Source organism: Cervus canadensis, chromosome 9, assembly GCF_019320065.1.
Source record: "Cervus canadensis isolate Bull #8, Minnesota chromosome 9, ASM1932006v1, whole genome shotgun sequence".
In the NCBI taxonomy this organism is placed as follows: domain Eukaryota; kingdom Metazoa; phylum Chordata; class Mammalia; order Artiodactyla; family Cervidae; genus Cervus; species Cervus canadensis.
The window spans coordinates 35129107-35151472 of record NC_057394.1 but is presented as its reverse complement, the minus strand read 5'-3'; the positions used below and the strand labels follow the sequence as shown (position 1 = coordinate 35151472).

The 22366-nt window shown below is 43.7% G+C and overlaps 1 protein-coding gene across 1 annotated transcript; it reads right to left on the bottom strand.

Annotated features, from left to right (window-relative positions):
• Positions 1-1685: 1685 nt before the first annotated feature.
• Positions 1686-22216, bottom strand: LOC122447082 (glutamine amidotransferase-like class 1 domain-containing protein 3A, mitochondrial). The gene is made up of 4 exons (XM_043477431.1): positions 21603-22216; positions 13313-13570; positions 6543-6714; positions 1686-3430 (listed from the first exon to the last, which is right to left on the bottom strand). The coding sequence occupies exons 2-4, from the start codon at positions 13547-13549 to the stop codon at positions 3357-3359; spliced, it is 483 nt and encodes a 160-aa protein (XP_043333366.1). The 5' UTR covers positions 13550-13570; positions 21603-22216; the 3' UTR covers positions 1686-3356.
• Between the last annotated feature and the right edge of the window lie 150 nt (positions 22217-22366).

Sequence of the window (22366 nt, the reverse complement as noted above, 5' to 3'; positions counted from 1 at the left end):
CAGTCTATCTTTTCACACCCCTGAAGGTTGCTTCAGGCCAACAGCAGGGGTTGAAGGCGATCTCCCCTAAGGGGGACAACAGCACTCAAGGTGACCTTGACACTGGCTGTTATACCCACTGAGTTAGCTGAAGGCAGGAGAAAATATCAGGGAACATGGGTCTACAGAGAGAGCTTAATGGTCCTCTTCACTGACAGCCCTGTACACCATCCACCCTCACCTTACCACATACCAAAAAGACAGAGGAGGGAGAGGAGGAGGGAAACTGGCTCCCCACATTCTTTTCTAGCTGATTCCTTTTAAAAAGCTAGGGCATTTTAGAGCCATAGTGCTGGTGGAGACTTTGGATGGACTGAGAGAGTTAAAGGGGAGCCCATGTCTCCTCCTTTCATGAGGCTGCAGAGCAGGGACAGCCCTGTGAGCTCCTCCATCTTGAGAAAGCCCAAGACAGGGCTTGGGCAGCTCTGATCTGACATCTAAGCATCGTGGCAAATGCTTGCTTCCTCCCTCTTGTCTCCTTCAGCCCACTGTTAGTGTGATAGGCCAGACAGCCAGAGAGAAAACCCACCGTGAGACCGGGACAAAAGCTCCAGCTCACAGGAGAGGTTTATATTCCAGCTCCTTCTCTGTATGTCTGCATCCTCAGCACAGGTCCATGATCTTGAGCCAAGGGACCTCGGTCACCAGACACAGCTTTGCCAGCTCTGGGGAGCTCGAGGGCTGGTACATATTCAGTTCAGTTCAGTTCAGTCGCTCAGTCATGTCCGACTCTGCAACCCCATGAATCGCAGCACGCCAGGCCTCCCTGTCTATCACCAACTCCTGGAGTCTGCTCAAACTCATGTCCATCGAGTCACTGATGCCATCCAGCCATCTCATCCTCTGTTGTCCCCTTCTCCTCCTGCCCCCAACCCCTCCCAGCATCAGGGTCTTTTCCAGTGAGTCAACTTTTCGCATGAGGTGGCCAAGGTATTGGAGTTTCAGCTTCAACATCAGTCCTTCCAATGAACACCCAGGACTGATCTCCTTTAGGAGGGACTGGTTGGATCTCCTTGCAGTCCAAGGGACTCTCAAGAGTCTTTTCCAACACCACAGTTCAAAAGCATCAATTCTTCAACACTCAGCTTTCTTCACAGTCCAACTCTCACATCTATACATGACCATGGGAAAAACCATAGCCTTGACCAGACAGACCTTTGTTGGCAAAGTAATGTCTCTGCTTTTTAATATGCTATCTAGGTTGGTCATAACTTTCCTTCCAAGGAGTAAGCGTCTATAATTTCATGGCCGCAGTCACCATCTGCAGTGATTTTGGAGCCCCAAAAAATAAAGTCTGACACTGTCTCCACTGTCTCCCCATCTATTTCCCATGAGGTGATGGGACCAGATGCCATGATCTTAGTTTTCTGAATGTTTAAGCTTTAAGCCAACTTTTTCACTCTCCTCTTTCACTTTCATCAAGAGGCTTTTTAGTTCCTCTTCACTTTCTGCCATAAGGGTGGTGTCATCTGCATATCTGAGGTTATTGATATTTCTCCCAGCAATCTTGATTCCAGCTTGTGCTGCTTCCTAAAGATCATACATGGGTTTCCCAGGTGACTCAGATGGTAAAGAATCTGCCTGGAATGTGGGAGATCCGGGTTTGATCCCTGAGTAGGAAAGATCTCCTGGAGAAGGGACTGGCACCCCACTCCACTATTCTTGCCTGGAGAACTCCATGGACAGAGGAGCCTGGCGGGCTACAGTCCACAGGTTCACAAAGAGTCGGACACGACTGAGCAACTAACACTTTCACTTGAAGTACATTCAAGTGCGCACCGAAAGAACTCATGGGCCCTGCACAAGGCTGTGCTCATGGCTAAGGTTTACTATCGTGAAAGGATACATGATAAGATCGACAAGAGACAAAGACACAGGCAGAGTCTGGAGAATCCCCTGCACAGGATTTCAAGGTTCCTTCTCTCCAGTGAGGAGCTGCATGAATGTGCCTCTTTCTCCAGCAGAGAAGAGGGCGGTAAAGTGTGTTTCACATGTCTTCCCTGGGCAGGGACTTACCACCCAAGGTTCTGATAAGGTCATGAAAGTATCCTCTGCCCAATAACAACCACAATTCCAAACTCCAAGAAGGAAAGCAGGTGTTCAGCATAATCACATTGTTTGCACAGTCTAGGCAAAGTGAATCATCTTTATCAGTTAGGGAAGGGGTCAAGTGCCAAGTTCCCAGACGCCAACCTGGAGGTTCAGAATAAAGCCTGTGGACCAGTCCGATGCCCATCCTCATAAAACATGGCAGGAAAACACTGCTTCCAACTTTAACAAATGAAAAAAAAAAAAATGACAACATGCTTGTCAAAAAACCAAGGATAGCTGGATAATTCATTGACAGCTATTTCATCTTTTGAGTCAAGATCACATTGAAAGTGCCTATAATCAATTAGTAAAGCGTGCGATGCAACTGTTTGGAGCTAAAAATAGTTCTCCTTGAACAAGTTCTTCTAAATATTAGAGAGGTATCACTGTTCAAACACATGATAAAACAGCCCCCTCATTTGTCCTATTCCATCACAGTTTTCATGCGAGGGGCCACGCCACCTAGGCGCACGTCTGAGCCATTTTGTTGGCTGTATCCTGAAGGATCCTCTCACATCCCAGCAGCTGTGTTTGCATCCAGGCTTCTGCTGGGTCTGCATCAGCAAACCTATTAGAAGAGGAGATCTAACCAAGTGGGAGAAATGTTTCTTAGGCACCTGATAGCATGGCTGTGAAGAGAGTTAAAATTATAGCTCGCAATGACCTCTCAAACACAGCAGTATCCAGAACAAAAGCTCACAGGCACTGTTCACATAAGGAATCCGTTCCAACGTGAGGCTTCAATGAACTAGCCAGTTAGTAAGAGAAAGGAAGGCTTTATGTACTAGGACCAAGAGGAAACAATTCAAGTAAGCGCAACTGGAGCCATGCAGCTGGATGATATCATACAAGAGAGTTGCTATCCTGAAATTTTCTTCTTATAGACTAAGCCAGAGCATTTTGTAAGAATACATCTTCTCCATGATTCAACGCCACCTGGTCTTATCACTTTAAACTACAGTCCCTTGCTATGTCCACCCCCACATTAATGCCAATCACCAAATACCGCAGACCGGTAAGGAAAGATAATTCATTAAGCTATCAGAAAAGCAGCTACATTTATACTCATCCGGAGGAAGGGAAATAGGAAAGTGCTTACCCGACAGGAAGCTTTTCATCCTTTTCTCCCCCTCCATCCCCAATATTATCCTGACCCACTGTGACTTCACAAGCAGGAAGGTTTCAGCTGCCTGCGCAGGGCAATGCAGCACCAGCTCGTGGGCTTCTTAGCACAGTGGAAGGCGTGAAGTGTCCTTCACAGAACTGTTGACAGTGCAGTTCTGGGCCACCCCAAAACTGCCTGCAAAGACAGGGGATCTGGGATTATTTGAGGCAGCTGACAAAATAAACCTATGAACAATTAAATCTTAAGCAAAGAATTAAGGCATGTAAGAGCAATAACATGTGAATCAGATGGAAAAATAGCATTCCTTTAAAGTCTTGTGGAGTTGATAAGACTTTAATTCATTAAAGTCAGGATAGCAATCTATATTTGTCAAAGTGACTCAGAGATGTTTTTGTAAAAACTGGTGCCAAATGCTAGAACACAGACCTAATGATTATGGCTTCAGTGTAACCCTTGGAGAGAGTGGACATTATAGACAGACATAAAGGGTTTATATTAAGCTAATAATAATAAAGATAACAAATATTCTACATCAACAGTATGAAATTCTGTCACAGGCTAGAATACCTATCAGGACGCTAATTTTTGCTAAATATTTCAAGTTTGGTACAAAGTAGAAGTATACAGTTTTTGAGATAATTTTATTTCTCTTAAAATAAAAAATCTCTTTTTTATGTGTTAGAATAAAAGTTTTTAATACCATTGACTTTTTATTGATTTTGAAAGTAATACTATGTTAGATGTGAAGACACTAATTTTAGCATCTGATGGGCAATAATCTTTCTAAAGTTGTCTCAGGGCAAACCTATTCATAATGGAAGAAAAGAATAAATTCTCAAAACACCAGTAACTCAAATATAATCAATTTCCCTCACTCTCCATGGGGTTTTGTAAGTAGACATTTCAATTTGTTTACATGATAAACTTTGTGTATATATAATATATAGCAAGTCTCCAAAGATGGTGTTCGAGTACCCATGCATCTCAATACTCATGCCCTTTTATTCCTCACCTTGAATCGGGTCTCACTGTTGATCAACAGAATGTAGCAGAAGTGATGCTGAGAAACTTCTCAGCTAAATCATAAGAGGGAAGCCTGGTTTTCTTGGAATCCTTGTTCTGAACAACACTAGCTCTCATATGAACAACTTGAGCACCTGAGGTCTACGGGTTCTAAGGAAGCCAAAGACTGCTGCATAGCCAGCCCTCAACTGTTCCAGCCAATCTCGGCTCAGGCACCAGACTTGGGAGTGACAACACCACTGTGGTGCTACCCAGCCCAGCGAAACCTTCAGAGGTTCGCAGCCCCAGCCACTCTGACTGAACAGCATGAGTGATCTTAAGCAAATCCAGCTAAGCTCAGTCAACCTTCAGATGTAGGAGTGGTAACAGATTATTGTTTAAGCCACTAAGGTTTGGTGGTATTTGTTACACAGCAATAGATATCCGGAATACGGTATATACAAAGGAGCACTAAGCAACCTATTTAGATAGAGATACTGAGTTGGCCAAAAGTTTGCGTTTTATGGAAATGCAACATTTGGAAACAAACATGTAACATTTTATGGAAAAACCCCAATGGGCTTTTTGGCCAACCCAATATAAGTATCCACATACTAGGATTAGGAGCAACACACTCCTAATCTATTAAGAAAATAAGGACCCCATTTCTCACTGTGGGACATTTCCAAATTGCCTCCCAATACATCAGAATATTGTGAACACTTAAAATAATCTTAAAACTGATTTTAGTTTGAAAAAGAAATACATAACATATAGCTCCTTCCGAAGGGAACTAGATGAAAAGAAGTCAAAGATATCTAAGACAGTTGTACATGTAAATCTGTCTTTGAAGAGATGGAGTCACCTACGTGTAAGTGATTCCTGCACAGAAAAGGCCCAGGAACAGGTAGTCCTCTGCTGTGATTTCCTAAACCAGAATGGGGACTGTATTCCAAATGCCACCTGTCACCTAGGAGCCAAATCTGAATCTGCAATGTAACATCTTTTGGTGACTCATATACTCTTTGAAGTTAGAGACACACTGGTTTAGGCTGAGGGTTCCCAAACTTGTCTGCATATGAAAATCATCTGGGAATGTTAATTCCAGTATTCAGGCCATAAGGACATGGGCATCGATGGCTTTGAAGCTCACCAGTGGATTCCAGGTGCAGCCACTGGTCATTCTAGTAGAGCACTTGGTTCTCAAACTTGGCTGCACAGTAGAATCATCTGGAGAACATCAAAAAAACCCACTAAATTTTGTTTCCACCCTCAGAGTCCAATGTAACTGGTCCCAGGTATGACCTGGGCTTTGTGTGTGTGTGTGTATGTTAGTTGCTCAGTCACGTCCGACTCTTTGCGACCCCAAGGTCACGAGGTTCCTCTGTCCATGGAATTCTCCAGGCAAGAATACTAGAATGGGTAACTATTCCCTTCTCCAGGGGATCTTCCCGACCCAGGGATTGAACCCAGGTCTCCTGCATTGCAGGCAGATTCTTTACCATCTGAGCCACCAGTGAAGCCCAACCTGTGCATTCAGTTAAGTTCAGTCACTCAGTCGTGTCCGACTCTTGCAACTCCATGGACTACAGGACGCCAGGCTTCCCTGTCCATCACCAACTCCCAACATGAGTTTACTCAAACTCATTGAGTCGGTGATGCCATTCAACTATCTCATCCTCTGTCATCCCCTTCTCCTCCAGCCTTCAATCTTTCCCAGCATCAGGGTCTTTTCAAATAAGTCAGCTTTTCGCATCAGGTGGCCAAAGTATTGCAGTTTCAGCTTCAACATCAGTCCTTCCAATGAATATTCAGGACTGATCTCCTTTAGGACGGACTGGTTGGATCTCCTTGCCTAGGAGTCCAAGGACTCTCGAGAGTCTTCTCCAACACCACAGTTCAAAAGCATCAATTCTTCGATGCTCAGCCTTCTTTATGGTCACATCCATATGTGACTACTGGAAAAACCATAGCCTTGTCTAGTCGGACCTTTGTTGGCAAATACGTCTCTGCTTTTTAATACGCCATATAGGTTGGTCATAACTTTTCTCCCAAGGAGTAAGTGTCTTTTACTTTCATGGCTGCAGTCACCATCTGCAGTGATTTTGGCACTGGGAGGTTTTAAAAACTCTTCAAGTGTGTTTCATGTGCCACAGACTCAGAGCCTGGAACAGGAGTTCAAAATGGTAGCTGAGTCTGCACCACTGTTTCAGGAAGAGGGTTTGGAAGTCAGTGAGCATTAATTAAAATGAACAGTTGGCCTCACAGCTTTCAGCTCACTCACCAGTCACGCTGACAGCACCAAGCTCACTGAACTTCAGGTCTGCCAAGTCTAGTGCATCCTCACTGGCCCTCCTGGCACTTTCCTCCAGCACATTTCTCCTCTCTTCTGCTGGGCTCTCTTTCAAGTGATTAATGATGTGCATCTGCTCAGCATTAGGAGCAAATATCTTCACCTTCAAAAATAGAAATAAAAGCAAATGATGTCATTTCCTCTATGAAGACGAGCAAGTCAATCTCGGAGCCTAAATCAGAAAGAAAAGTCAGAAAACCACTAAGTAATTCCGTGTGCCTTCAGGACCAACACCAACTGAAAAATATTATAGCTCAACCGCAAGGGAGAAATTTCAGGGGACTCCTAGAGGGAAAAAGACTAGAGCTATAAATTAGCTTCCATAAAGAAAGCAGAACTGAAAGAGGTTGATTGCTGTATGTGTGAGTGTGTGTGTGGATTTAAAGCATGTGTGTGTATACACACACACACACACACACACACACACACACATATATGTATGTATTTAAGGGCTTCCCAGGTGGCACTAGTGGTAAGGAACCCGCTTGCTAATGCAGGAGACATAAGAGAAGCGGGTTTGATCCCTGGGTTGGGAAGATCCCCTGGAGGAGGGCATGGCAACCCACTCCAGTGTTCTTGCCTAAGGAATCCCACGGAGAGAGAAGCCTAGCAGGCCATGGTCCATAGGGTCACAAGGAGTCAGACACAACAAAAGTGACTTAGCATGCCTGCATATATACATATACTTTTTAAAGAGGTGGAAGAAAGGATCCAATTTTACAGAGAGGAAATGTATAGGGCTCCAAAACATGGGAGAATGGATGAAATCAGCCCTTGAAATCTTTCGAAAGCAGTGATTCTTAGCTCTGGCTGCATATTAGAATCCCCTGGGGTGTCTGAGGCCCAAGCAGACTATTTACAGGGAAACCTTTGGGAGTCAAGCACTAGCCTGAGCACTGGCGTGGCTTAAAACCTCCCCAGGTGATCCCACCATTTGTCAGATTGACAGCAGATGAGCTAAAGCAAATGAGATACAAAACTCACAACCTCAGGGCTCTGAGTTAAAATCTCAGGGCTTTTATTACCAAGAGCTCAGAGCAGATTTGGAAGCTCTCATTTGCACCACTTCCAAGCAATTAGTAAGAGAAAAGAAAGCTACAAGTAGTAGGACCGACAGGAAGCAATTCAACTAAGCACAAGTGGATCCATACACCTTCCTGGATACTGGGGGGCGGCCTCTGAGTCACACCTTCTTCACGCCTCCTTCTCAACCCCTAAGCGTAAAGTCCACTTCTCTTGGAGATGGACAGGGCTGGCCTGAGTCAAAGGTCCCCTGACTCTGAGAGGCACCATTAGGGCTAGAAAGCATCAGGTCAAGAGTCTCAGCCTCCTATTACTAAACTCTGTATTTAATTAAAATATATATCAGTATTCTAAACATGCTCTCTGCCCCATGGTTTTGAGGAATTGAGGAATATTTCCTATCTGTGATATACGTGAGAGAGATCCTAAGCACATGTATATCCCATTATTTGTGAGAAGACATAGAAAATTCTGAAGGCAAAGACAGATGTAAACAAACATGGACTGATTTTTAAACCAATAATTTTAGAAACAGATTGGCCTGCAGTTGCTTCATGGAGTTAATTGGATCCACCTGCCCAAGGTGGCGGTGACGATCAAAAACATACTTCCAACACTAGGGTGTCCCTTGGACCCTTTAACAAAGTGCTGTATTGTAATCAAGAGCAAATGAGTCCCCAAAATCAAACAGAGCAATGGAAAAATAAGCAGAAGACCTAAACAGACATTTCTCCAAAGAAGAAATAAGAAGGCCAATAGGCACATGAAAAAATGCTCAATATCGCTAATTATTAGAGAAATGCAAATCAAAAAGACAATGAGGTAACCCCTCACACTGGTCAGAATGGCCATCACTTAAAAGTCTATGAATAATAAATGCTGGAGAGGATGTGGAGAAAAGGAAACCCTCCTACACTGTAATTGGGGGTGTAAATTGGTATAGCCACTATGGCAAACAGTATGGAGGTTTCTCAGGAAACTAAAAATAGAATTACCTATGATCCAGCAATCCCACTCCCGGGCATATACCTGGACAAAAGTACAGTTCAAAAGGATACGTGCAGCATTACTCACAACAGCCAAGACACGGAGACAACCTAAGTGTTCATCAACGGATGAGCGGGTAAAGAACATGTGATGCATACACACAATGGACACTACTCAGCCATAAAAATAATGACATAATGCCATTTGCAGCAACACGGCTATAACTACAGAGATTGTCATACTAAGTGAAGTAAGTCAGAAAAAGACAAATACCATATTGTATTACATATATGTGGGATCTAAAATATGACACAAATTAGCCTATTTATGAAACAGAGACAGAATCACAGACATAGAGGACAGACTGGTACTTGCCAAGGGGGAAGGGGTTGGGGGAGGGATGGAGTGGGAAGTTGGCATTTGCAGATATGTTACAATATACAGAATTGAACATCAACAAGGTTCTACCATGGAGCACAAAGAACTATGTACAATACCCTATGATAAACCAGAATGGAAAAAGAATATTTAAAAAAAAGAATATATATGCTTGGGCTTCCCAGGAGGCGTTAGTGGTAAAGAACCCACATGCCAATGTAGGAGATGTAAGAGACACACTTTCTGTAAATATATATATACACACACACATATATACCAAATAATTTTGCTGTACAACAGTAATTAACACAACATTGTAAATCAACTATACTTCAATATAAAAAAAGAGTAAGGAAATCCCTCTACTTCTGAGGGACTTCACCTCAAGGACAGACACCTGGGTTCATTAAAAAACAACAACCCAGAGCAGGTAGGACACTGCTCTCCACCCTCCAGAAAGTCAGTAACTCCCTGTTGAGCAAATGAATGAATAACAGCCACATAAATTTGAATATCCTTCAAGGTAAACAGGTGCGAGATTTAAATCGTTTATTTTTCCTAATTTTATTGGGCTGGCCGAAAAGTTCATTCAGGCTTTTCTGTAACATCTCAGTGAGTTCCTCATGAATAGACATGTCTTCTAACTTAAACTTCAAGTCCTACCATCAAAAAATAAATGAGTAGCATATCTTAAATTATTATTTAAAAGAATGGTGTTCAGTTCAGTCCTTCAGTCGTATCCGACTCTTTGCGACCCCATGAATCGCAGCACACCAGGCCTCCCTGTCCATTACCAACTCCCAGAGTTTACCCAAACTCATGTCCATTGAGTCCGTGATGCCATCCAACCATCTCATCCTCTGCTGTCCCCTTCTCCTCCTGCCTTCAATCTTTCCCAGCATCAGGGTCTTTTCAAATGAGTCAGCTCTTCACATCAGGTGGCCAAAGTATTGGAGTTTCAGCTTCAGCATCAGTCCTTCCAATGAACACCCAGGACTGATCTTCTTTACAATGGACTGGTTGGATGTCCTTGCAGTCCAAGGGACTCTCAAGAGTATTCTCCAACACCATAGTTCAAAAGCATCAATTCTTCTGCACTCAGCTTTCTTCATAGTCCAACTCTCACATCCATACATGACCACTGGAAAAACCATAGCCTTGACCAGATGGACCTTTGTTGGCAAAGTAACGTCTCTGCTTTTTAATATGCTATCTAGGTTGGTCATAACTTTCCTTCCAAGGAATAAGCGTCTTTTAATTTCATGGCTGCAATCACCATCTGCAGTGATTTTGGAGCCCAAAAAAAATAAAGTCTGACACTGTTCCCCATCTATTTTCCATGAAGTGATGGGACCAGATGCCATGATCTTAGTTTTCTGAATGTTAAGCTTTAAGCCAACTTTTCACCCTCCTCTTTCACTTTCATCAAGAGGCTCTTTAGTTCTTCTTCACTTTCTGTCATAAGGGTGGTGTCATCTGCATATCTGAGGTTATTGATATTTCTCCCGGCAATCTTGATTCCAGCTTGTGCTTCCTCCAGCCCATCATTTCTCATGATGTACTCTGCATATAAGTTAAATAAGCAGGGTGACAATATACAGCCTTGACATACTCCTTTTCCTATTTAGAACCAGTCTGTGGTTCCATGTCCAGTTCTAACTGTTGCTTCCTGACCTGCATATAGGTTTCTCAAGAGGCAGGTCAGGTGGTCTGGTATTCCCATCTCTTTCAGAGTTTTCCACAATATCACTGTGGAAATCAGTATGGCAGTTACACAAAAAGCTAAATATGGGATTACCCTATGATCCAGCAATTCCACTTCTAGTTATGTACCCAAAGTAATTAAAGGCAGGGATTCATCAGATACTTGTACACCAGTGTTCATAGCAGCGTTATTCGCTATAAGTGAAAGTCGTTCAGTCATGTCCAACTCTTTGTGACCCCATGGACTATACAGGCCATGGAATTCTCCAGGCCAGAATACTGGAGTGGGTAGTCTTTCCCTTCCTCCAGGGGATCTTCCAAAGCCAGGGATCAAACCCAGGTCTCCTGCATTGCGAGCAGATTCTTTACCAGCTGAGTCACAAGGGAAGCCCAAGAATACTGAAGTGGGTAGCCTATCCCTTCTCCAGTGGATCTTCCTGACCCAGGAACCGAACTGGGGTCTCCTGCATTGTAGCTGGATTCTTTACCAACTGAGTTATCAGGGAAGCCCATTATTCACTGTAGCAAAAGAAAAAAACCAACCCAAATGCTTTATATGGATGAACAGATACATTGATGTGGTATCAACACAAAATGGAATATTATTCAACATTAAAAAGGAATGAAATTCTGATACACAGTACAGCCTAGATGAACCCTGAAGACATTAGCATTAGCATTAGTCACTTAGACTCTTTGGGAGTCTGACCCTTTGTGACCCCATGGACTGTAGCCTGCCAGGCTCCTCTGTCTATGGAATTCTCCAGGCAAGAATACTGGAGTGGGTTGCCACTTCCTTTTCTATGAAGACATTATGCTAAGTGAAATAAGCCAGTCACAAAAGAGTAAATATTATATGACTCCATTTACATGAGGCACCTAGAATAGTTAAATTCATGAAGGCAGAAAGTAGAGGTTACCAGAGGCTGCGAGTTGGGGGCCGGGGGGGGGGGTGGAGAATTACTATTCAATGGCAAGATTCTACATCCAATTCCAGCCTGTCCAGGCTTTCCCCACTGAACCAACAAGCAATTCTCATTTCTCAATTCTCAATTCTCACCTGCTGGGTGCCCTACAATTCAACTCAGTTCTGATAACATCTATTAACACAGGGAGATGTCAGATCCCATTAGGCAAGGACCCATCCTTCAAGACTGGCCCTGCTTCAGACACCAGTCACAAGTCCAGGTTGTCACCTGTGCTTCTGACTGACCAGTTATTGAACAGAGATTCCAGTGATCCGCCCCTTCCTTGGGTTCAATTAATTTTCCAGACCAGCTCACAGAACTCAGAGAAACATTCTACTTACTAGATGGCCAGTTTATTACAAAAAGGTATAACTGAGGAACAGCCAGATGGAAGAGATGCACAGGGCAAGGCATGGGCAAGAGTGGAGAGCTTCCAAGGCCTCTCTAAACCATCTAGTCTTCCCATAACACCACGTGATCACCAGCCCAGAAGCTCTCCCAACCCTGTCCTTTCCAGTATTTAAAGAGGTGTCATTTATAGGCATGATGGATTAAATCATTGGCCATTGGTGACTGAGTCAACTTCCAGCCCTTTTTCCCTAACCTGAATATGGAGGGGGAGGGGAAGACTGAAAGTGCCAATGCTCTAATCAACCTGTTCCCCAGGCAACCAGCTCCCCTCCAATTTAGGTGCAACCAAAAGCTATCTTATTAACACAAAGAACAGTTTCAAGGTTCGCTTAGGAAATTCCTTGGGTTTTAGGAGCTCTAAGCCGAAAACCGGAGGACATCCAAATATACACATTTATAATAAATCACAGTATCACAAATTAGTACCAAGTTTCAGTTTGGAGGGTGGTGAAAAGGTTCTGGAAATAATTGTGGTATGATTACACAGTATTGTGATTACTTACTGCCACTAAACTGTACACATAAAAATGCTCAAGATGATAAAATTTGTTATGTATATTTGGATCAGCAGTAAAGAACCCTCTTGCAATGCAGGAGATGCAGGAGCCTGGAGGGTTTGATCCCTGGGCCTGGAAGATTCCCTGGAGTAGGAAATGGCAACCCACTCCAGTATTCTTGCCTGGGAAACCCCATGGGCAGAAGAGCCTGGTGGGCTACAATCCGTGGAGTGGTAAAGTCAGATGTGACTGAGTGACCAATCACGCGTACACACACACACACACTACAAGAAAACCCAAACCAAACCAGAAACATGCAAGCTTCTCAACACACACACACACACACACACACACACGCACACAACAAGGAAACCCAAACCAAACCAGAAACATGCTTTTGGCCACAGGCAGCCCTTTGAGCCTCTCACGCAGCTGCAGTGAAGGGTGGGCCTCTTAGGCCCAAGCCCTGCTTTCTCACTAGGATGGTGAACATTGCCAGGGGCCCTGCTTTTTTTCTTCTGCTAAAGTGCAGTTCAGCAGCTGGTGACCTAATGGAGGGAGAAAAAAGAAGAGCGCGTGATACAGATAAAAATTAGAAAGAAGTAAACCGCCGGAAAGGAAAAAGTTTTCGCATGCGTCTGGCCCACAGCTCCACAGGCTACAAAGTGAAAATACGCACCCAGCCCCCATCCGCACCTCCACCCCCGGCGCCCCGTCCGCAGGTAGTCCTGACCTTGCCCTGGTGCCTCAGGTGCACTGGCCAGCCAAAGTTTGATGCCCGTGGCTGCCATAGAAACGTCGCATCAGCCAGGAGGAGGGCGCGCAGCTGAGCCTTGCTGCCGGAAGGCCGGAGCGGGCTGCACTCAAGCGCCCCCTGGCGGCGGATTGGACTGAGCACAACCAGATGGAGGGAGTGTGGCCCTGGGACACAGTTGGGTGGGGGAGACGCGCGCCTGCTGAAACTGCACATCCAGTTATTCTGTGCTTTGGGCTAGGAAAGAAGAAAAGTGTGCCAGGGAGCTGCAACCCAGATTTTATTAACCAGAAGCTCATTTCAAAATTATCTTAAAGCTGAAAAAAAATGAAATTCTACCTTTAGCGGGACTGAAGTAACTTCCATGCAACTTATTCCAAAAGAGAACATCAATATTTATATCCAATAACTTTTAATTTAAAAATTTCAATAATACAAGTGAATCTGTATTCAAAACAGAAACACACTCACTGACATGGAAAACAAGCTTATGGTTACCAAAGGTGGGAAGGGAGGAGAGGGATAAATTAGGAGTATGGGCTTAACAAGACACAAACCACTATAATAATATAGACCAACAATGAGGATTTATTGCATAACACAGGGAACTATATTCAACATCTTGTACTAAATTATAATGGAAAGTAATCTGAAAAATATTTTTATATATGTGTAACTGAATCACTTTGCCGTAGAGCAGAAACTAACACAATACTATAAATCAACTATACTCCAATTAAACATTTTTTAATCATATACAATAGATTTTTTAAGTACTCGGCTGGAAGTCAAAATGGTATTTTTGACAGAAAAAAAAACTGGATGAGAAGTGCCACTGCACTCTTTCATCTGCATCAAAGCTGAAGGACAAATAATTTCTTAGGACACTTAAAATGAAAAGGCTGATGACCAGATACAGTGTGGACCGTAATCAAGAGCAGAGAAAGGAGGCAGTCTCGGCTAGGATTCATCATTCCTACTGATATTTTGTGTTTCACAAATGTAGCAAGTTTTTAGAAAATCCAACATCCACATATGTAACCTAGTTTTCTTCTATGATCTTAGGAAAGAAATAGTGAAGAATGTGCTTGCCTTGTTTAGAAAAAATGCTCCCTGACTTTCTTTTGTATGACTTTATACACTGACCAGAAATTTGAAAGAAGTTTAGTCCTTATTAAAGGATGAAATCTATAATCTCTAACAATTACACCTCCACTTCCCCTATTAGATCTTTAAATTATTAACCCTGTCTTCCTCTAACAAAAACTTACTAAGCCCTCATTATGCGCCATGTGCAAATTAAAGCATTGCATCTAATTAAAAAAAAAAACAAACCAACATTTCTTAGCCTAGAGGTAGCTGCTGGTCCTAAGTCATGGATAGAAGACTACAAACCCTTGAGACTGATTCTAACTCTTGACCCAGAAGGACATTTTCATAGCATATCAGTGATGCCTAAATTCAGAAAGAGGAAGTCTACATGGTACCAACATCAAGCAGGGGAAAAATCAGCTGCCTATGAAAACACCTACGTATCTGCCCACATCTCTGAGGTTAAGGGGAACAGGAGAAGGAGGAGGAGAGTTATTAGTCAACTTGAGAAGCAAGATAACCTGGTGGTTGGGTGCAGGTTTCAGGTCTGCCTGCTAGGTATCTACCTTGAGTGCTATTTGGAAGGTTACTACAGTCTCTGCCTCTGCATTTCCTCAGTTTGAAAGATGAAAGAGGGAAGTAGCACCTTTTTCATAGAGCTGTTGGGAGGATTAAATATAGTAAATGTCAGCTGTGTCAAAACCTTAATGATCATGTATTTCAGCTCACTGAGTGGTAGGCGTTGCTTCCTTTGGCTTGATATGCATGAAAGAAAAGAGAAGCTTTTGTTCTGAAGCTGGTTTTTGTCCACAACAGAAGTAAAACAAAAAATTAAGTGAACAACTACAAGATTATAAATAATTGTTTAAAAGATTTAATGTAACAAGAGTGAAAATTCAAAATTATTAGATTTAGGGCTCAGACAGTAAAGAACCCTCCTGCAATGTAGGAGACCTGGGTTCAATCCCTGGGTTGGAAAGATTCCCTGGAGAAGGAAATGGCAAACCACTCCAGTATTCTTGTGTGGAGAATTCCATGGACAGAGGAAACTGGAGGGTTGTAGTCCATGGGGTTGCAAAGAGTTAGACATGCCTGAGCACTAACACTTTCACTTTTTCACTTTCAGAATGTTAACTCTAGCTCCATAGGTATTTGTTTTAAAGTATTCCATATTAAGTATATAACACTAACTCCTTCAAGTGAATATAATTTGTAATGTTATTAAATTCACAGTATACTGTTAAATTATCTTTCACTGAAATAAATTATACTATAACTGAAACTGTTGATAAAATTCTGAAAACAGGACTTATCAATCTATATCTAGTTGATATCTATATTATATATATATATATATAAAGTTGATTGTATTTGTTTGAGCCAGTTAAGCACCTATAAGACATGTACCTATAAGCACCTATAAGACATGAAAAAGCAAAAGAGTTCCAGAAAAACATCTACTTCTGCTTTATTGACTATGCCAAAGACTTTGACTGTGTGGATCACAATAAACTCTGGAAAATCCTGAAAGAGTTGGGAATAACAGACCACCTGACCTGCCTCTTGAGAAATCTGTATGCAGGTCAGCAAGCAACAGTTAGAACTGGACATGGAACAACAGACTGGTTCCAAACTGAAAGAGGAGTCATCAAGGCTGCATATTGTCACCCTGCTTATTTAATTATATGCAGAGTACATCATGAGAAATTCTGGACTGGATGAAGCACAAGCTGGAATCAAGATTACCAGAAGAAATATCAACAGCCTCAGATATGCAGATAACACCACCCTTATGGCAGAAAGTTAAGAACTAAAGAGCCTCTTGATAAAAGTGAAAGAGGAGAGTGAAAAGTTGGCTTAAAGCTCAACATTCAGAAGACAAAGATGGGCATCCAGTCCCATCACTTCATGGCAAATAGATGGAGAAAGAGTGGAAACAGTGTCAGACTTTATTTTTTAGGCTCCAAAATCACTGCAGATGGTGACTATAGCCATGAAATTAAAAGATGTTTGCTCCTTGGAAGAAAAGTTATGACCAACCTAGGTAGTATATTAAAAAGCAGAGATATTGAGGTACCATTACACGCCAGTCAGAATGGCTGCTAGCCAAAAGTCTACAAGCAATAAATGCTGGAGAGGGTGTGGAGAAAAGGGAACCCTCTCACACTGTTGGTGGGAATGCAAACTAGTACAGCCACTATGGAGAACAGTGTGGAGATTTCTTAAAAAACTGGAAATAGAACTGCCATATGACCCAGCAATCCCACTCCTGGGCATACACACTGAGGAAACCAGATCTGAAAGAGACACGTGCACCCCAATGTTCATCGCAGCACTGTTTATAATAGCCAGGACATGGAAGCAACCTAGATGCCCATCAGCAGACGAATGGATAAGGAAGATGTGGTACATATACACCATGGAATATTACTCAGCCATTAAAAAGAATTCATATGAACCAGTTCTAATGAGATGGATGAAACTGAAGCCCATTATACAGAGTGAAATAAGCCAGAAAGATAAAGACAAATACAGTATAGTAACACATATATATGGAATTTTAAAAGACGGTAACGATAACCCTATATGCAAAACAGAAAAAGAGACACAGATGTACAGAACAGACTTTTGGACTCTGTGGGAGAAGGTGAGGGTGGGATGTTCAGAGAGAACAGCATTGAAACAAGTATACTATCTATGGTGAAACAGATCACCATCCCAGGTTGGATGCATGAGACAAGTGCTCAGGGCTGGTGCACTGGGAAGACCCAGAGGGATGGGATGGAGAGGGAGGCAGGAGTGGGGATCGGGATGGGTAACACATGTAGATCCATGGCTGATTCATGTCAGTGTATGGCAAAAACCACTACCATAAAAAAAAAAGTAGGTAAATAATAATAATTAAAAAAAAAGGCAGAGACATTACTTTGCCAACCAAGGTCTGTCTAGTCAAGGCTATGGTTTTTCCAGTAACCACGTATAGATGTGAGAGTTGGACTGTAAAGAAAGCTGAGCGCCAAAGAATTGATGCTTTTGAACTGTGGTGTTGGAGAAGACTCTTGAGAGTCCCTTGGGCTGCAAGGAGATCCAACCAGTCCATCCTAAAGGAGATCAGTCCTGGGTGTTCATTGGAAGGACTGATGTTGAAGCTGAAACGCCAATACTTTGGCCACCTGATGCAAAGAGCTGACTCATTTGAAAAGACCCTGATACCGGGAAAGATTGAAGGTAGGAAGAGAAGGGGACGACAGTGGATGAGATGGTTGGATGGCATCACTGACTCAATGGACAGAGTTTGAGTAAATTCATGTTGGGAGTTGGTGATGGACAGGGTAACCTGGTATGCTGCAGTCCATGGGGTCACAAAGAGTCGGACATGACTGAGTGACTGAACTGAACTGAACTGAAGATATGTACCGTATACCCCTTTCATAAGCTTTGAGGAGGGACTGTACATGATTTGATTAGCATCAAGATATTATGAACCCCTTGCAATAAAATTGGTGCAGAAAATGAGTGTGTCCAGGGCAAAGGATCTTATCCTTTATGTTCCATGGACCTCTTTAGTAGCCTGGTTAAACCCCTTCTCAGATGAACGCGTTTTAGTATCTAAGATAACAGTAACACTGGATTTACAATATTCACACTGGATTATAAATGTCAATGAGAAAACTAATCAACAGTCTATCTAAGGAAGGAATGGAGAATCCTATTCAAGCCAAACTGAGGATTATCACCCAGGAGACAGTCTCTCAGAGAGCTCTAAGAACTGTTCCAAAGAATTAAGAAGGGGGGAGATCAGTATCTATGTGGTTCTGAGAAAGTGGGTGTGTGCAGTCAACCACACAGCTTAGCAGAAGGTTGCTGCTAGTCAGGAGGAACAGATACCTTAGTTAATGGTTTTATGCTTTTCTAAGTATGGGAAGAGGTAAGGATCCAGGTTCATAAAAGTCTTTCTCATGAAACTATCTAACTCTCTGAGGGCCAGTTCTATCAGTTTTCCCAGAGCACAAAGTGCCTTGTCCTGATCTTCACCCTGAATTCCTTTTAGGGTGTATCATAGGTCAGCAACTGCAGTGGCTAATAAAATGATTCTTGTAGAACTGGATGGTGGGCAACATTATTTTCCAGTCCCTTCCCTTTCAGTCTTCATTTCAACCAAGGTTGAGAGGCATTTCAGGACCAGCTTGTCCCCAGGTGCTAGGAATGCTCATCCCCAGGTCAGGAGAGGATTTCTTTAATAGCCCACTCAGTGCGCTATTACTGAACAAGGCCCTTGGGGCTTTCTGGGTGGCTCAGCTGGTAGAAAATTCGCCTGCAATGCAAGTGTCCCCCATTCGATTCCTGGGTCAGGAAGCTCCCCTGGAGAAGGGATAGGCTACCCACTCCAATATTCTTGCCTGGAGAATCCCCTTGTACAGAGGAGCCTGGCAGGCTACAGTCCATGGGGTTGCAAAGAGTCAGACATGACTGAGCAACTAAACACAGCACAGCGCAACCTTAGCCAAAAGCTTCTGAACTGACTGTTCTATCAGAGTGTCCTGGTCGGGGACATGGTGCCCTCTTGGCTGCTTCTTCCCATATCTTGAGTTACACTATTATCATCATTCATCTTATAGAACTGTATATTTGGTCAGTCATTTCAAGTCACATATGCATTCATTTCATCTGAGCCTCAGTCACACTTTTGGTAATGCCAGAAACAATAATCTTGTAAAAGCGGTAGAAGAGTAACATAGCTAGTAACATCACGAAGTCTTACATAAGTATTTAAGCTAAGAACTTCCAGTAGGTTTGACTTAGAATCTCCCCCGGTCCTCTGAGCTGTCTGTTCTGCACTAATATCTATCTTTAAGACAAACAGTGGTCTTGTACATGAAATTCACTAAAGATACCTGCATGGACGAGGCCAGTGGTGGGTCTTGTGACCCCCTTACAGGACTGAGAAAGGAATGACACTCTCTAAGGAGTTACAGCATGCCTGATGCCAGAAGAAAAACTGATCTTTGTGGTTAAGCTGGGATTTCTGCCACTGGGAAGGTCTCATTAACACATAATGTGGTTGTACAGTATACACACTGGTCGGGAAGGGAGGAGGCCTAAATGGGCAGAGAAAAAATTTATGTTCAAGTTATTCTTGTCTTGCCTTAAAACTATGAATTTTTATTTCATCATAAGTGAGAAAGGAAAATTACCTCGGACTGTAAAAATCTACTCTGCCATTCAGTAGCCTGGAACAAAAGGCTGGTAAAACCAGTTGCAAAATTAACATAGAACAATGTGTGTGCATACTCAGCGGTGTCCAACTCTTTGTGACTCCATAGACTATAGCCCGCCAGGCTCCTCTGTCCAGGGAATTTTCCAGGCAAGACTACTGGAGTGGGTTGCCATTTCCTCCTTCAGAGGATCTTCCCCACCCAGGAATCAAACTCTTGTGTATCTTACATTGGCAAGTGGATTCTTTACCACTGAGCCACTTGGGAAGCCCAGAACATAATACAATATTTCTCCCCAGACATAGTAGAGCTGTAAAGTGTCGTCACCACCTCCTGCTTTCTGATTCACTGAGAAAATTTGTTCTCTAAAATTAAAGACTTAGAGAGTTTTGGCTGTTGAAATTATATCAGTAAGAATGAAACATCCCACCTTTGTCTGAAGTTTCTCAGTCCCTTGACACAGAGAAGCAGCTTCTATTTACAACCTTTATAACCCAGGTGTAGAGCTCCCAATCAGGGGCTTCTAGACACAAAAATTCCATCCCTATTTTAACTTCACAGTTTCCAAGGAAATAGGACCTTGGGTCCACTTAGTTGTCTAGACTGCACATTGACTCTCTGTTGACACACAGCCTTGCTTTGAGCCTACCAAAATACTGCTCACTTAGAATTCACCTAAAGGCCACACTACCCCCAGAATCCTATAACTCTGTATTTCCTTTGTTTGGGGAGATGCCATGAAGTTCCTCTATGCACAATCTCCCACAATGCAAAGATTAATAAATCTGATTTTACTAGACTACAGTACTGTTCCATTATTTTGGTCTTATGCTAACAGGAAACCCACAGGAAAACCAGTTGAATTAAAATTCAGTCTATCTTTTGGATTCTCAAAGTTTAAAAACCTTGAACTAGAGAGAAGTAACCAGTATGATGCTGGATGAGGCTACAATAATCTGGAAGTATCCTGGAAGCATCCCAGGGTATTGGAGTCATAGCTAAAAAGAACAGAAGGCAGAACCAGAGCAGAGCAGATGGGAGCTACCAAGAGGCTGAGTTAAGGTTGATAGGGGGAAATGCTTTCTCATCACTAGAGCTCCCTGACCTTGGAATGAAGAGACTGCACCTCCAAGAAGGGAGATTCCCCACCACCTACCAAGGTCAACCTGAAGCTTGTTCATTGCAGCCCTGGGAAATCCTGAGCAGGATGGCAAGTTCCATGGTGGCCCTCTGGTGTCTGGTCTCTAACGCTATAATGTTACTTACGAGAACTGCTTCTTTTAGCTTTAAGCTCAAGTGAAGGCCCACGCAGAATTCTACAAGTGCCCTTCAAATCCAACAGTACACATCTGCTTGCAGGGCTTGGATGAATTCCCTCTCATCTTGGTCAGGAGTACCCAGTTTAGCCTTGATGATTTTTGAACTGGGCAGTGGTAATTGGAGGGAGGTTAGCTTTGGCTACCTAAATGCTTGTGAAAGTGTTAGCCACTCGGTTGTGTTCCACTCTTTGGAACCCCATAGACTGTTAGCCAGCCAGGATTCTTTGTCCCCGGAATTCTCCAAGCAAGAATACAGGAGTGGGAAGCCATTCCCTTCTCCAGGGGATCCTCCTGACCCAGGGATCCAACCAGGGACTCCCGCCTTGCAGGCAGATTCTTCACTGTCTGAGCCACCAGGAGAGCATAGGTGAGTGTTAAAATGAAGCCCTGCCTCAACCTCCCCAGAGCCCCCAACCTGCTGCAGCAAGTGGGCAAAGGCGTGCGCACGTGTGTGTGTGTGTGTGTGTGTGTGTGACAGAGAGAGAGAGAGAGAGAGAGAAAGAGAGAGAGCGCGAGAGAAGGGGTCAACAATTCTCATCAGCCCCCACGAGTCCTGGGAGGCGTGGGGAAACCAGTGACCCCACTCCCCACCCCATGAGTCACGGTGGTCACTCAGACCATTACAGTTCCCACATAACTTACAAACACTATGATGGATCACTCCTGTTGTAGGGGAAGGGAAGGCGCTGGAAAGCCCGGTCTCAGTTCTGCAGGCCACCCTCTTGTAAAATGTGACTCTAAGTGCCATGTCTTTAATGTCCTATTAATAAACATAAGCCAACCTCTGTGTATGAGAACAGGGCCGGCCATGCATGAGGGCAGAGGAAGGGCAGTTGATCGCCAGAAGAAGGGGAGTTGATCCCACTGCTTTCCTGAGGTGGCTGAAGGGTCAAGGAAGACACAGTAATGTGGACTCTTCTCTCCAACCGAAGTGGTAGAGCTACCCAGGAGGAACCCGCCTGGGAGCTGGGTGGGGCTGGACTGTGTCACAGCGCTTAGCGGCGGCGATAGCCCCGGTTGTGTGTTGTCAGGGTGGCCACTGGCATCACGGGTTCGGCCGGGTGAGGACCAGTCACCGCGCCATCGCCGGCTTCCTCACTGCACTCACCTCCCCCACATACTCTCCTTCACTCAGATGTCTGTTGTCACCGAGTCTGGGCCCTGAGGGATGAGGCAAAAGTGCGGCGCTCCCGGGTGGCAGTGGTAAAGAACCCACCGGCCAATGCAGGAGACACAAGAGTTCGATGCCTGGGTTGGGAAGATCCCCTGGTGAACGGAATGGCAACCCACTCCAGTATTCTTGCCTGGAGAATCCCACGGACAGAGGAGCCAGGCGGACTACGGTCCATGAGGTCAAAAAGAGTCAGTCACACACACACACAAAACCCAAAGGAGCCCAAAGCTGG

Coding starts and splice junctions, on each gene's coding strand:
- LOC122447082 (XM_043477431.1), bottom strand. CDS start 13,549: ATGTGCAGTTTCAGCAGGCGCGCGTCTCCCCCACCCAACTGTGTCCCA. Junction 6,715..13,312: donor ACCTGAGGCACCAGGGCAAG/GTCAGGACTACC, acceptor CTATTTTTGAAG/GTGAAGATATTTGCTCCTAA. Junction 3,431..6,542: donor TGGTGCTGTCAGCGTGACTG/GTGAGTGAGCTG, acceptor CTGTCTTTGCAG/GCAGTTTTGGGGTGGCCCAG.